The sequence below is a fragment of the Myiozetetes cayanensis genome, unplaced genomic scaffold (assembly GCF_022539395.1).
Source record: "Myiozetetes cayanensis isolate MyiCay16 unplaced genomic scaffold, myiCay2020 scf1, whole genome shotgun sequence".
Classification (NCBI taxonomy): Eukaryota; Metazoa; Chordata; class Aves; order Passeriformes; family Tyrannidae; genus Myiozetetes; species Myiozetetes cayanensis.
In genome coordinates this window covers 106,385,039-106,398,411 of record NW_026086604.1, presented here as the reverse complement: position 1 = coordinate 106,398,411, position 13,373 = coordinate 106,385,039, and the positions used below count along the sequence as shown (strand labels likewise).

The following is a 13,373-nucleotide window of genomic DNA, read 5'->3' as shown; positions in this document are numbered from 1 at the left end:
AAAAACCCCAGAGAATATCAATAAAATAGATTTTCATCAAACAAAAAGCAGACACAATGCAATAAAGCACTTGAACTGTGCAGAATATGAAGCAAACAAGGTCATTTACTTTACTAAGGCTATTTGGTGTAACCAGAAGTGCTAAGGTACCAGGTCCTCCTGAGGCTTGGGTTCTTAATAGCAAGGGGAGGAGGGGAAATCCCCAACCAACCACATGTTAGAAAATTATTAAATAAAATCCATGCACTAATTTTTGCAGGCTCATTTTCTCCATTTCAGGAAGAGCTAAAACGCTGAGCCAAAAATAACAATTTACTTCCCACAAGCACATTATAGCTCAGCCTCTTTAAGCAGCAAGGATTCAGATGCTGTCAGTGGGTGGGCACTAGATCACCTCCAGCTTTTGCTACTGTTTTTTCCTATATGCATTAAAAAGACTGAGAATACTATTTTTACTGCCATTTCCGAGCATTCCAATCCTCCAAAACAGGGTGAACAGTCAGTAAGTCGGACCTTTTAATGGAACAGGAGCTGAAACAATGGGCACACACTGTAACACAGGTTGTTCCTTCTGAACGCTAGGCACAACCTTTTTATTGTGAGGGTGACCAAGCACTGGCAACAGGTTGTCCAGAGAGTTTGTGGGGGTCTCCATCCTTGGAGATATTCAAACACTGTTTGGATGTGATCCTCAGCGATGGACTGTAGGTGTCCCTGCTTGAGAAGAAGGTTTGGACAAGATGACCTCGGGAGCTCACTTCCAATCTCAATCATACTGTGAAACTGTGACAAGCTCACTGCAGTAACTTCCAGAAACACCTCCTCTTGACACAGCATTTTGTGGTGTGTAACTTCAGCCAGCAACTAAGCACCCACCAGCTGAGCACAAACTCTGCTCCACAACCTCCATAGGATGGAGGAGAGAATCAGAAGCTCAAGCAAGAAAAACCTCATAGGCCAAGAAGGTTTAAGTGAAGTTGCCCATCAAGCAAAGTGAAATGAGGAATTTATTCACTGTTTTCTACCAGTAGGTGGACGTTCAGCCACTTATCGGAAATCAGGGCCTTGGCACACATAACTGTTACTTGAGATGATGAACACCGTAACCATGAATGTCCCAGTTTCTTCCTCCTTTCCCTGACCTTTTGTTGTTGAGCATAAGCACATAAGGTATAGAACATCTCTTTGGTCAGTTTGGGTCAGCCACCCAAGTTGTGCACCCTCCCAGCATCTTGTGCAGATGGGGGGCAGAGTGGAGATTAAAAAAAAGATGGGGGAGAGGGAGGTGGATGGGAAGAGCCTGGATGCTATGCAAGCACTGCTCAACAATAGTCATAACACTGTCATTAACACTATTTTAGTTACAAATCCAAAGCACAACACCAGGTAGGCTGCCATGAAGCTTCATCCCAGACAGAACCAGTACATATTTTCATACTGCAAAACCCAGGACTTCTTTTATGAACATGAAGAGCCTCTTTACATTTTCACAAGCCACTGCAACATGTGCCCTTCAGAGCATTCAACTGCATAATGCAGCAATAGAGACTAAGCCCTTGCTCCCATGGGACAAGGTCCATGATATCCTGGGAACCAAGCATGCTGATAGCTCATCTCTTTCAGGCTTTTAATTCCCTCTGTTGGCCTGAAAGCTTCACTCAGCTTCAAAACTATCTCATGAAATAGCTGCATCTATATTAGAAATGATTTAAGGAGAAGATAAAAAAAGGATCCTCACACAGAGCATAATAGTTTGGAGACATGGGACCTAACTTGCAGGAACAATCCTTACTGAATCATGAACAACCATGTCAAGAGTCCAGCTGATTTGTTTTCCTGACTGACTGCAACTAAATGTTTAACAAATTGGAATTACTCACTTAAAAGGAGGTGAACAGTGAACACCTTGTTACAGTGTGTGTAAATAACCAAGAGTATTTCTGTCTTTTCAACACTTTCTACTCAACAGACCAAAACCCTTTTTTTAAGCCACCAATCTAGATTATAATTCAGCCTTTTCCTTTCCTCTCCCTTAACAGAGAACAAAATCACACCTGGACTTTAAAACCAGCTATCATCAAAACACAAAGTCTGATAAGTGACCTGGAACTAGATTAACAGGACTAGAGGGCTGTATTACTCAAAAGTTAACACAGGTCTGAGTTGGTGTTACTTGAGGACTGACACTGTCCTTGAAGTGCTGTCATTTTAGCTTCAGAAACATCGAACAAAATCTGTAGAGGAAAAAGAAGCTGAAACTGGGAAACATAGAAAGATTAGGAGAAGTTAAAATTAATAAGCTACTCCATTCCAAATACAGTTCACATTGTGACCATTTACATTTCTTTGGTATTGAGCTCTAATTTCAAAGGAGATAATACTAAAGTGTAGGTAGCACCATCCCAGTGAAAAGGGACATATTTTGACATGGGAGCTGCAGCAGTCTTACTGAACATGGTAATACAACAGCAGGTAAACACACTATACCTGGGAATTACACTTTTGCTGTTGAAAAGGCAGACACTCATCTCGGTGACCAAAATACTTTACAACCAAGAAAGTTTTCCAATATAATCTTCATGCATTTAGAATATAATAGTGAAATAGTAAGCTTAGACTAAAGCGTTTGTGCACACGATGTCTGTGCTTGCTTTAGTGCCCTTACCTTTGTTCTCTAGTGCACTACAGGAAAAATCTCAGTTCCATCAGTTTTTATTGAGCATGATCAATCACAGACCCTCCCTAAACATAAACAGCACCTAACAACACAAAAGACAAACTAAAGAATCTCATGCCTTTCGCACAGGTCTATATTACTTTGACATGCACCTCTCAATATGGCATCTTACCAGCACACAGGAAAAACTCAAGTAGCATAATAGGATGGACAGAAGGTTTTGTCAGGACAAGTTTGGTGGGTCAAAGAGATATAAAGCTAAATTATTCATACCGTGATACATATACCAATAAAACTTTGATTTTATACCACACCCAGAAAGAACTTGTCTCTGTATTACAGAAACCATATATCCCCCAGACAAACCATTTTTAGGCAGTTTTTACAGAATTTTAAAGTACCAAACAAATTCTTTTATCTCTGCCCTTACAGACAGCTGTCTTAGTTACTGTTCTGTTTAAATATTCAAAGTTCAGCTTTAATGGAAAATCTGAAACCTAACAAAGAAATATTTTCAATACACAAAAATGTCATGACTTTAAAGCCTGATGAGCTCTGCCTCAAAAGCATCAGTTTCTGAAGGAGTCAAAATAACAGCCTGAGAGAGGGGTGTTGACAGAACATATGGCCCAACATACCAAGCCACCTGGTAAGAGGCTTATTTCTGGTGGCACTTTTCCTAATGCTGCTTCTCAGTCCTAAACAAAAATAGACCTGGACAGAGGCAGTCCTTCACCTTCCTCAATCAAATTTTCCACTCTGGATGGATGGTATGAAGGCACAGTCCTGCTCGCTCACTTTGCACATACCTGGTAAATGTCATATTTCATATGACCAATGAAAAAATAAATTTGTCTGCCACAGGATGGGACTTGGGCAGCAAGCAATAGCACTCGTTGGGACAGAAGAGAATTAGTTTTCCTTGCTAAAGAGGGTAGGCCACACCAAAAGATATTATTTCAATGTGTGTGCTCCACTACTATTTACCACACATCTGGGATCCCTCCATTCACACTTGATTCACCAGCCTATCCCAGATATAATGCAACAGCTCACACCTCTGAGCAGGTTTCATTATTTATTTAAGTTTTTAATCCACTGTGGTTCACTGTTCTCCTGCTCGCCCTACAACTGTAAGATTTATGTCTTGCTCAAAATCACATAGCGATGAGATTCACAAACCCAGATCACTGTCACAGAATAAGAGAAGTAATATTTGCTCCCAGCTCAATTAGTAGGTCAAAGTTTAAAGACACTTCTAGCTAAAGATAGAGTTCTTTTAAAGCATCCTGGCTGGCTCCATCCAAAATACATCTGTCAAGAATCTGCCAGCACCTACAGCACCCAACATCCCACTCAGAGGAACACAGTAAGAAATAGCAACTAAATAAATATTTGATTAAAACCTCAATGGTATATGGAAGACATAGGTTACACTGTTTTAAGTAACACCCATTCTGGCATGTTTTATAAATCACACCAAAGGGTGCACTACCAGTCCAGAATGCAATCAAGAGAAGTGCAGCCAGCAGGTCAAGGGAAGTGATTCCTCCTCCTCTACTGCACTCTGATGAACATCCAGCTCTGCAGTTCTCAGGACAAGACAGCCATGGACCTGTTGGAGCAGGTACAGAGGGGGGGCCACAAAAACAATCAGATGAATGGAACACCCTCTCCTATGAGTTGGGGTTGTTCAGCCTGAAGAGAAGGCTCTGGGAAGACCTTATTGCAGCCTTTCAGTACTTAAAGGGGGTTTATAAGAAAGTTGGGGACAGACTTTTTAGCAGGGCCTATTGTGATAGGACAAGGGGTAATGGTTTTAAACTAAAGGAAGGTATATTTAGACTAGATATAAGAGGACATTTTTAACAATGAGGTGGTCAAATATTGGAACAGGTTGCCCAAAGAGGTGGTTGTTATAAGTTAGTATAAGAATTTAGACAACTCAATTCCAATTAAACATTGATAAATTTATTAAGCAAGTGATAATAAAGCAAAACAGCGCTGGGTGGCCTGGAGGGCAAGTGCCCTGCCGAGACACACACCAAAATGTAGTAAATGTTCCTTTTTATACATTTCCAAGTCCCGAGTTTTTACTGTGGCTGTGTTGAGGCTTCAGTTTGTAGCTCATTTTTAAGTGGTCATCTGGTATTGTCAGAGATGAAAGGTGCAGTTTCTTATCAGTTGTAAATTTTACTGATACTTGTTTGTTTAGCAAGATGTCTGCAATTATTTTTACTGATACTTGCTTGATTAACAGGATGTCCATGAAACTTATCTTGTTGAATTATAACAAAAATTCCTTATTCCTTCATACACATAAGATTTTATGAACAAAGTTAACCCTTCTATTACAGTGGTGAATGCCCCATCCCTGGAAACATTCAAAGTTGAGTTGGATGGGGCTCCAAGCAACCTGACTTAGTTGAAGATGCCCCTGCTTATTGTAGGAGGTTGAATTAGGTTATCTTTAAAGATCCCTTCAATCCCAAATGATTCTGCAGTTCTAAGAATTGAGAAACGTATGCACCATCCTATTATATTCTAAACATGCTTATCGAATGCCTAAAACGTTGTTAATGCAGTGAAACACAACCACATGTAAGGAGAAGGTGAAACCAGGAGAAAATTCTCCCCATCACTGCATATACAGCACTCAGGCAAAAAAAGCTTACCTCTTCCCTGATGTGTTCTACTTGCTCCTCCAGGAAGTCATTTCTTTCCGTCAGTGATTTATTCTTCTTTAACAGTGACTGGCCAATCCGAGCAGCTAATTCTAAGTCCCGTTCTTTCTGTAAAGCATTAAGAAAATAAAGCTAATTTCAATTTTTTTTTTTATTCACGAAAGGATCAGAGGGAGGGTAAAATTGCCATGAAAGGGAAGGAATAAGTACTTCAACAATGAAAACACTTTTTCCTTCTGTGAGGGTTTGTTTAGTTGGCTTTTTTTGCTAATTTTCTTCCTCTATTCCCGCTTATGTAACACGCACAGGATTCTGAAAAGATTGACCCAGACAGATTTATTGAACAATACACATGAAAACACAGCTTCAAGGTCTGCAGTAAAACAACATGAAAAACAAAGTGAAATGAGATCCAGTTCTCTATTATAGCCTCGTAAAAACTAACTACTAAAGAAAACTATTTCATCACCTTGTTATACAATTTGAAGAATGCAAATTGCAGAAAGCACTGAGCTTTAGAGGTCATATTTTAAAGAACTCTGAAACACAATAAAAATACCAGAGAACTGTGGCATTTCAAAGCATTCTTCAATTTCCACTTGCCCCACCTCAAAATAAAAGGCAATAAGCTATGCAGGAGTAGAAGCCAACTACACCACAATGAACGCTTGGCTCCTATCTTCTTTGTGTATGTACATCCATTAGTGCTCTTGTATCAAAACAAATCCTAACTCCTTCCTTTTTAGAGATGCCCAAATCAACATTAAGTGGTTACTCTCATGTCATACTTGACCTTCTCTTCCCCCTCCTCTGTAAGCACAAGAGTTCTTGACAGTTCACCACATGTACCAACAAAAACTAGAAGTTTATCCTTCTGACATGTAACTATGGATGTCTCAGCTTTGCAGAAGCTGATACATGGGGTTGTAATTTGCCTGGGAAAGGATGGTAAAATGCATAGAATTTTGTGCCATTCATTAAAAATTTCTAGTTATCATTTTCTTATAGATCCTTAAAATAGTGGTAAAATGGTGCTCTGGTTAACTCCACACATACTTTTGGTTCAACACCATTTGAGGAAGAATTTTCTCCCTGTTACTGAAAACATTTTTTGAGGCTTCTTTACTGACCCTAAAAATCATCCAGATTTTATGACTAAATGTTGACTTATGTCATGTATACATTAATGACAAAGCCTACAAAACCTACAGCTGCTGATCACATGGATTAGAAGCCAATGAATTCGAACGAAGTAGGAAAAAAAGTCATAGTAGAAAAAGAAGTTATATAATAACCAGTAAATAAAAAGAGAGGTTATCGATCACTGTAGCATCTACATAGAGCATTTTCCAAATGGTTTCTGAAGGTCAGACCTATATTTGCATTGAAAACTACTGGCATTATCTAACCATAAAATCTTTATGCAATCTTATGTACAATCTTTCAGAACAATAGCTCTTGCGAAGTTACACAAAAAACGTTTGGTTTATGTATCAAGCCAACTTATTGTTTACTAACTTGGCTCACTTCGTAAATACAAAGTGGAAGAAATATATTGCTACAGTTTTGACTCCCGATTAAAAGCAATGTAGCAGTAAGGTTTCTAACCTCAAATTTGAGGAAATCAAGTGCATTTCCAGGCTCTTCAATTAACCTCCCTAGACTTCCTACACAATTTTTAGCAATTCAGCTGTAAATCTCAGTTTGGGGACAGGTCTCTTAGTCACAGTGAGAAGGAACTGATTTATTACAGCAATGTGTGAAAAAAAAAAAAATACTGTGAAGCAGGACACATTTACACTATTATTAGAAAGGGATGAGAAAGCATTCACTAAGGAATCTGCTCCTTTTCTTACCATGTACCCAGGCAGGCCTGGTGTCATTCCCTTTGCTTAGTTTCAGGATAACTTAATCAGAAATGATGGCCAAATAAACCAAAAAGGCTCATTGAAAGTACTTTTTTATTATTAAAGTTTCACATATTACACACTCCCATCATTTTTCCCTTGCCATCATAGAGGTGGGAAAGTACACCAGAAGCTTTAAAACACTGGCTCAGCAAGTCTTTCAAGCATCGCTCCCATCAGTGTGATGTCTGGATCTATAGACATTTGGCTGCGTGGACTCATGGGAGGAAACAGAAATCTGGCAGAATGCTGTATTATTACTAGAAGGAGCCACAGAACAAATGCAGCAAATCTCAGCCAAACAAGGTGAAGGGAACAGGACATAAACAGGTAACAGACTGTTACTACAAACTGATGAATTATTCCAGGACATGTCTCTTGGGCAAAGCATCAGTTTTAATAGGTATTTTGTACAGAGATGTTTAAACGGATTTGGCTCAAAGCACAAAATGTAAGACTGTACTGCGTTGAGGTGTATCAAGCATAGGTAAGAGATGTGAGCATTCGCTCCCATGCTTGTTTCCTTGCAGAATCAGAGGAAGAACAGACCACCCAATTTATCTTGGTTAAACAGATTCCATTTTTGACACTGCTATTGCAATAAGCAAGCAATTAAATATGAAGGATTACATTACACTCAACCATGAACTAATACAATTGTAACAGTTTTCACCTGAAGAATTACTCACAGACATTCTTTGGAAAATCACTGCTCAAGTTCACTGCAGAATAGCAGCTGAGTTCACTCAAATGTATTGTTATTATATTTATTGAACATAACTGTACTGTGACAGTTGATTTTTGACATTTCTTGAGTGCCAAGGACTACAGGAATAACAGCTTATGTAAGAATGGTATTAAAAGAACCCAGCAAGAACAATCAAACCAACCAAACATAAGACAAAGAAAAGGAGACAAATGGAGTATTAGATATTTTCTAATTTTGTGTCTATCTGCTTCTCTGGGAAGACATTATCTGAGATAATAATTATGAATACTAGACTGCAAACTTTATTTTCACTATTTTCTGAAGTGAATAAATCCATTAATAATGATACTCTTAGCTTTAAATGTACTGTAAAAATATGTGTCATTTTAAGATGATTCCCCCTCCTCCTCCTCATTCATTAGAGAAAACATTTTGCCAAGAACAAGTTAAAAGGTCTCAACTGAAAAATAAGAACAAGTAATGAATACATGTGGTTGAGGTAAACAAAGGACTTTTACTTAGAAAGAATACTTACTTTACCAATGAGATAAAGTGCACATACACTCAAAGTGCGTATTCCTCCTGATTAGAGGATAGTCTACAAACAATCCTGAGTAGTGGTACCAAAAAATTGTTGTACTACTTTCTCATACTGTGTATGGATCATTAAAGAGTTGTAATACTTGCCTCTTCAAGAAGACGTGTTACAGCATCTATGTCATTGTATGTTTTAGTCATCTGGCCCACTCTTTCAGCACATAAAACTGTGAGGAAACAAAACAAAATTTTAATCACATTGGCAATACTATTGGGAGAGAATCATACAATACCCTGAGTTGGAAGGCACCCACAAGGATCACAGAAATCCAACTCCTATCCTTTGCAAGTTTAAGTGTGCATAAGTTTTCATCATAAAAAGTACCTACATCAACTTTTGGGTAAGCACATCAAGGGCTAAAATCATGAACCAAACAAAACAACAACCAAACAAAACCCCCAAAAAACCAAACCCATCTTAAAAAAAATTATCAAAGTCTCACATTACACTGAGAGTGCAAATGTTCTCTTGTAATGAGCATTTGCTGTTCTCAGTGGCAGAACAAACTGGTAAAATGTTAAAACTTTCTTCTCTAAATACAAATGTCTTGAGTTTATTAAAAAACACAAACAAACAAACAAACAAAATCAAAAAGCCAAAACAGATGTTCTTAGACACATAATTAGGACTCTATCATGTCACCTACTCATTGCATGACGTGCAGTAGAGTTACCCCATGAATAAGCAACTCTAATACTGTTAGGAACACTGTTCAACAGAAAGATACTATGTCACATTAAGTTGGTAAGAACTGGGTGTTATGGTATAAGACAGCACAGTAAATACAAAATGCATGTAAATAAGAAACGGGTCTTTTAATTCCCAGGTCACACCACAGTGACCACAGTACCACTCATAAACAATATTTAGTTAGACTGGATGAGGTGATTAATAGCTAAGGTGGAACCAGGACTTCTGATACACTGAAGAAAGTATGCAGCAGTTCAGTCTACTACCATAGGTGATCATCTAAGAAGCTATACTGACTAAAAAGTCAACAAGTTCTCTAAAAATCCACCAACAATCAGGAAACAACAGCACCTTCTGCTCTACCCTTCTATTCTTTTTATTTTCAGCTACACCTATTCCTCAAACCCTGTAATTATGGAAAAAAAAAGAACTGTTAATGAAATTCAGTGGATCACATGGACCATGAGTTATCAGGCTGTTGTAGCACGAATGGGTCTTCAGGAGATTTACCCTTGACAATGTCAATTAAAGCTCAGTCTGACAGATTAGCTAATGTTGTTCTAGTGAACATTAAGGTGGGGAGGGGGGACAGGAGGTTGGGAGAGACAGATAAGGCCTAATAAGATTTAAATGGTGAGGGGAAAAAAACCCAAACAACTGCACAGTAACATTAGCAGGAGACAGTCTGTCACACTAAGGAAACCACACTACCCAATTCATAAATATACAATCTACATACACATTAATGCACAGTTGATCACCACTAAGGCACATCGATAATATATCAAACGTAACAGCATTTAGGTGTGTGTTGAAATATTTGAGGATTTTTTCCCCACACCTAAACATGAGAAAATTGCTTAAACTATGGCAAGAAGCTCAGTTTCTGTGTTTATTTTCCTGCTTCTCTAATTCTACTTTTGAGAATCACATCCTGAAAACATTTACAATATTTGGTGACACCAGTAGTGTTGGTGAACTCCGAAGAATGGTATTCAGAAGTATTCAAAAGATAACTGCACTTCTGCAAATAACCAAGCCTGAAAGTGGTAACAGTAAAAAGTAATAATCTGACAAACATTACAGAGCAATAGAAAGAATAACTACACCATTACACAAGCAAAAAACCAGTGCATCTGTAAACTACAAGCTATACTAGTCAAAAGCAGACTAAACAGGATTTCACAGAAAAAAATGAAGTAACTTGCAGAGAACATCAGCTATAATTAACAAAGAGGCTTGCTATAAAAACTTCACATAAAGACAGAAGGTGTAATGTCCAGAAGACTTTTCACACACAAAACAAACTGATATCATCATAACCTCAATTTTGTTTTAAATATAGTAAGTCCATAAGTCATGCCATAAAACATCTATCAGAAACTCTGACGCCAGCAGGTTTCAAAAACAACTGCATACTAAACAGTTCCCTTGGTTACAACATTCCATCACTACTATAAAATAATGTTTGACATTCTCATTAACAAGATCATTTCAGCTCTGTACCTAGCACTAACAATCACCACTGAGTAGGACTGGCAACCTCATACTGTTCTTATTCAGGTGAATATAGAGCCTTCCTAATATCCAAGCTGATAAAAACGATGGTGTTACCACAGACAGGATTAAGTCACTCAGCTGGGAGAGTGATAAAGGTTAATTTGTGAGGCTACTCCCTTGGTTATTCCTTCAGGACTTCCCATGTAAACTTTAACACGGTAGGGTAACACCACAGCCTTATCACAGCAGACACTACTAGCAGGCAAGTAGAATCTAATCACCAATAGCTTTTATATCTTGAAATTTGCATCAAAGTTCTTTTGGTCATTGTTAAAACAGAGTTCTCCATATACAGTTCTGCCAATGTAAAAGGGTTTCAAAGCAGAAATGTTCTCTTATGCACCCTCTTCAGCATCCAAGTGGAAATGACCTTCAACAGACTGCATATAATAAAATGCCTCCTTCAGTCAACTACTGCCCATACTACTACTAGATACAATACTGAGGAAACAGAGCCACTCACTAAAAGCAAGGACTTCCCTCAGGAAGGAGGGCAAACTTGTAAACAGGTGTTGCTTTCCATCACTCAGAAACCAACAAGGCTTCTGGGGAAGAGAAGGTGAAAAGTGAGGGGAGAGTGCAACTCAGAAGCAGCATTAAAAAATAATCAAAAAAAAACAACTCAAAAGTGTATAAAAATTGTTATTCAGCCTCCACAGTTTACAAGATAACATTTGGCCAATTCCTAGTACCGTAACTTCTATTACCTTAGTGATAAAAAAAAAAAAATCTATCAGTGGAAAAGACGTACTATTTTTAAAAAAATCACTTGGGGTGTGATCAGTGAAATATAGAGAGGAAAAGTACACCCACCCCCACACCCCCATCTCTAATGGATCCTGCTTAGAGGGTTTCTAGCCTTCTGGAGTTTCTCGTGAGTATAAGAGCCTGGTAACACTGCTGTAAAGGTAAAACAAGAGCAAATGAAGGACAGTACCCTGTAATGCAAAACCTACAGTGCTGACCTGGTTTTGTTCACTTGCAAACCAGTAGTGGTCCTGCTTGAGGGTGATAGGGAGCACAGTGTCTAAATGCATGGATGCATGCAAACAGCCAAATCAAATACACTTTGCATCTCTCAGCTTATGGAGAATGCTGATGGGCAACACAGAAAGAATAAAATAAAACAAAATAAAATGCTACAGCAAGTGGAGAAACCATAGAATTCCAAAAAGAAAGTTAAAACATGTGCTTTGGTAACTGCTTTGAAGCTGTCAGAGATCCAGAAAAGGAAACGAGGAACAGCGAAAGCTCCCATCACCTTATTTTTGTGACAGCACTAAATACATGCAACCAGGGACATATTTGCAGTTTAAAGCCAAATACACAAATCAAATCAAACAAAGACCAAATAGTTCCTCTGCCTTGAAGTACCCAGCACCATCTTCATATTCTCTTAAAGCTTGCAGATTTACTGATACCCACATTCCTGTGTTTCTGAATGTGAGTACAGCTGAAAGGATGCACTCTGCCTCTTTCAGCCTCTGAGCTCGGCAACAACTAAGCACTGATTCTCAAGCTGAAGATGCTCAGGAAGATGGAGGAACACATGTACCTTCCTGGATTGGTCCCAGAAAGTCACACAACTAAGCATGTTGCTTATAGGAAAGGTATGTTTCCAGGAAGAGAAAACAGCCATGGAAGGGAAGGAGAACAAGAATATCACTATTGGCAGCTTCTGCAATGAGCCACCACCCACCAAACAAAGGATTCAGGTAGAAGGAAGCAAAAAAATGAATCACAGGAGCCAGCAGTTACAGGTGTCCTCAGCTCCTGCTCCCTGCATGTCTCCTCCACTGCTCCTCTTCTCATCTGTTTCCAACTACTGGGTAACATGGGGGAGGCAAAGATAATATTGCAAAGTTTCACTTTTGGGGCAGACAATACTGGCCTGTGTAATTATAGAGTTTAACAACAAAGGCCCTAGTGCATAAGAATTTCCCTACTACCAAAACTGACTTCCTCAGAAACCACATTGGGGAAGGGAATACTGCTCATGGAGCACAGATCTCCGGTCATTTCAATAACAATACTTTTTACTGTCAAGGTGGCAGGGGAGGACACTGCTTTTTTTCATAACAGTTCCCTACTCAAAGTTTAACTACGGCAAGGCCTACTATATTCTTGCTCAGCCATGAGAAGCCTTGCCTCACAAACAGTTTCTGTCTCCTTCCCCTCTGCTCAGAGCTCTGTCCAAACACTGAAGACACAATGGCAAGTTCCTTGCATCCTAAATGTTCTACATGGAGAGGCACAGCACACATCACAGTAGTGCTGACTGACCAGCCGTGCTCCTTGCTGCCACTTGGCAAGCATTAACAATTGAAGACCCTGGCAGACTCGGACTCCTCAGCTCACACTGGATTAATTTCTGAAAGGCTATTTTTATACTTCAAGGATAAAGCCCTTGCTAAAATCACAGCTTCAGTTTCAGAGCCACTGATAGTTATGCTCTGGCACTGGTTACTGTGAGCACTACGCTGACTTGAGCCAAGCACATGAGGAACTCTGAAACTATGCCATATTATGTATACCATATTATGTACCT

General features: G+C 38.9%; 1 protein-coding gene across 5 annotated transcripts in view; it reads right to left on the bottom strand.

Annotated features, from left to right (window-relative positions):
- The window catches only part of TRAK1 (trafficking kinesin protein 1), a 130,262-nt gene that overhangs the window by 31,947 nt on the left and 84,942 nt on the right, over positions 1–13,373 (bottom strand). For all 5 annotated transcript variants that reach the window (XM_050307574.1, XM_050307564.1, XM_050307587.1 and 2 more), the window contains 2 exons: positions 8,661–8,741; positions 5,353–5,465 (listed from right to left, as the gene is read on the bottom strand). In XM_050307574.1, the coding sequence (XP_050163531.1) occupies positions 5,353–5,465; positions 8,661–8,715 (168 nt within the window). In that variant the 5' untranslated portion in view covers positions 8,716–8,741. The remainder of the gene's footprint in view (positions 1–5,352; positions 5,466–8,660; positions 8,742–13,373) is intronic.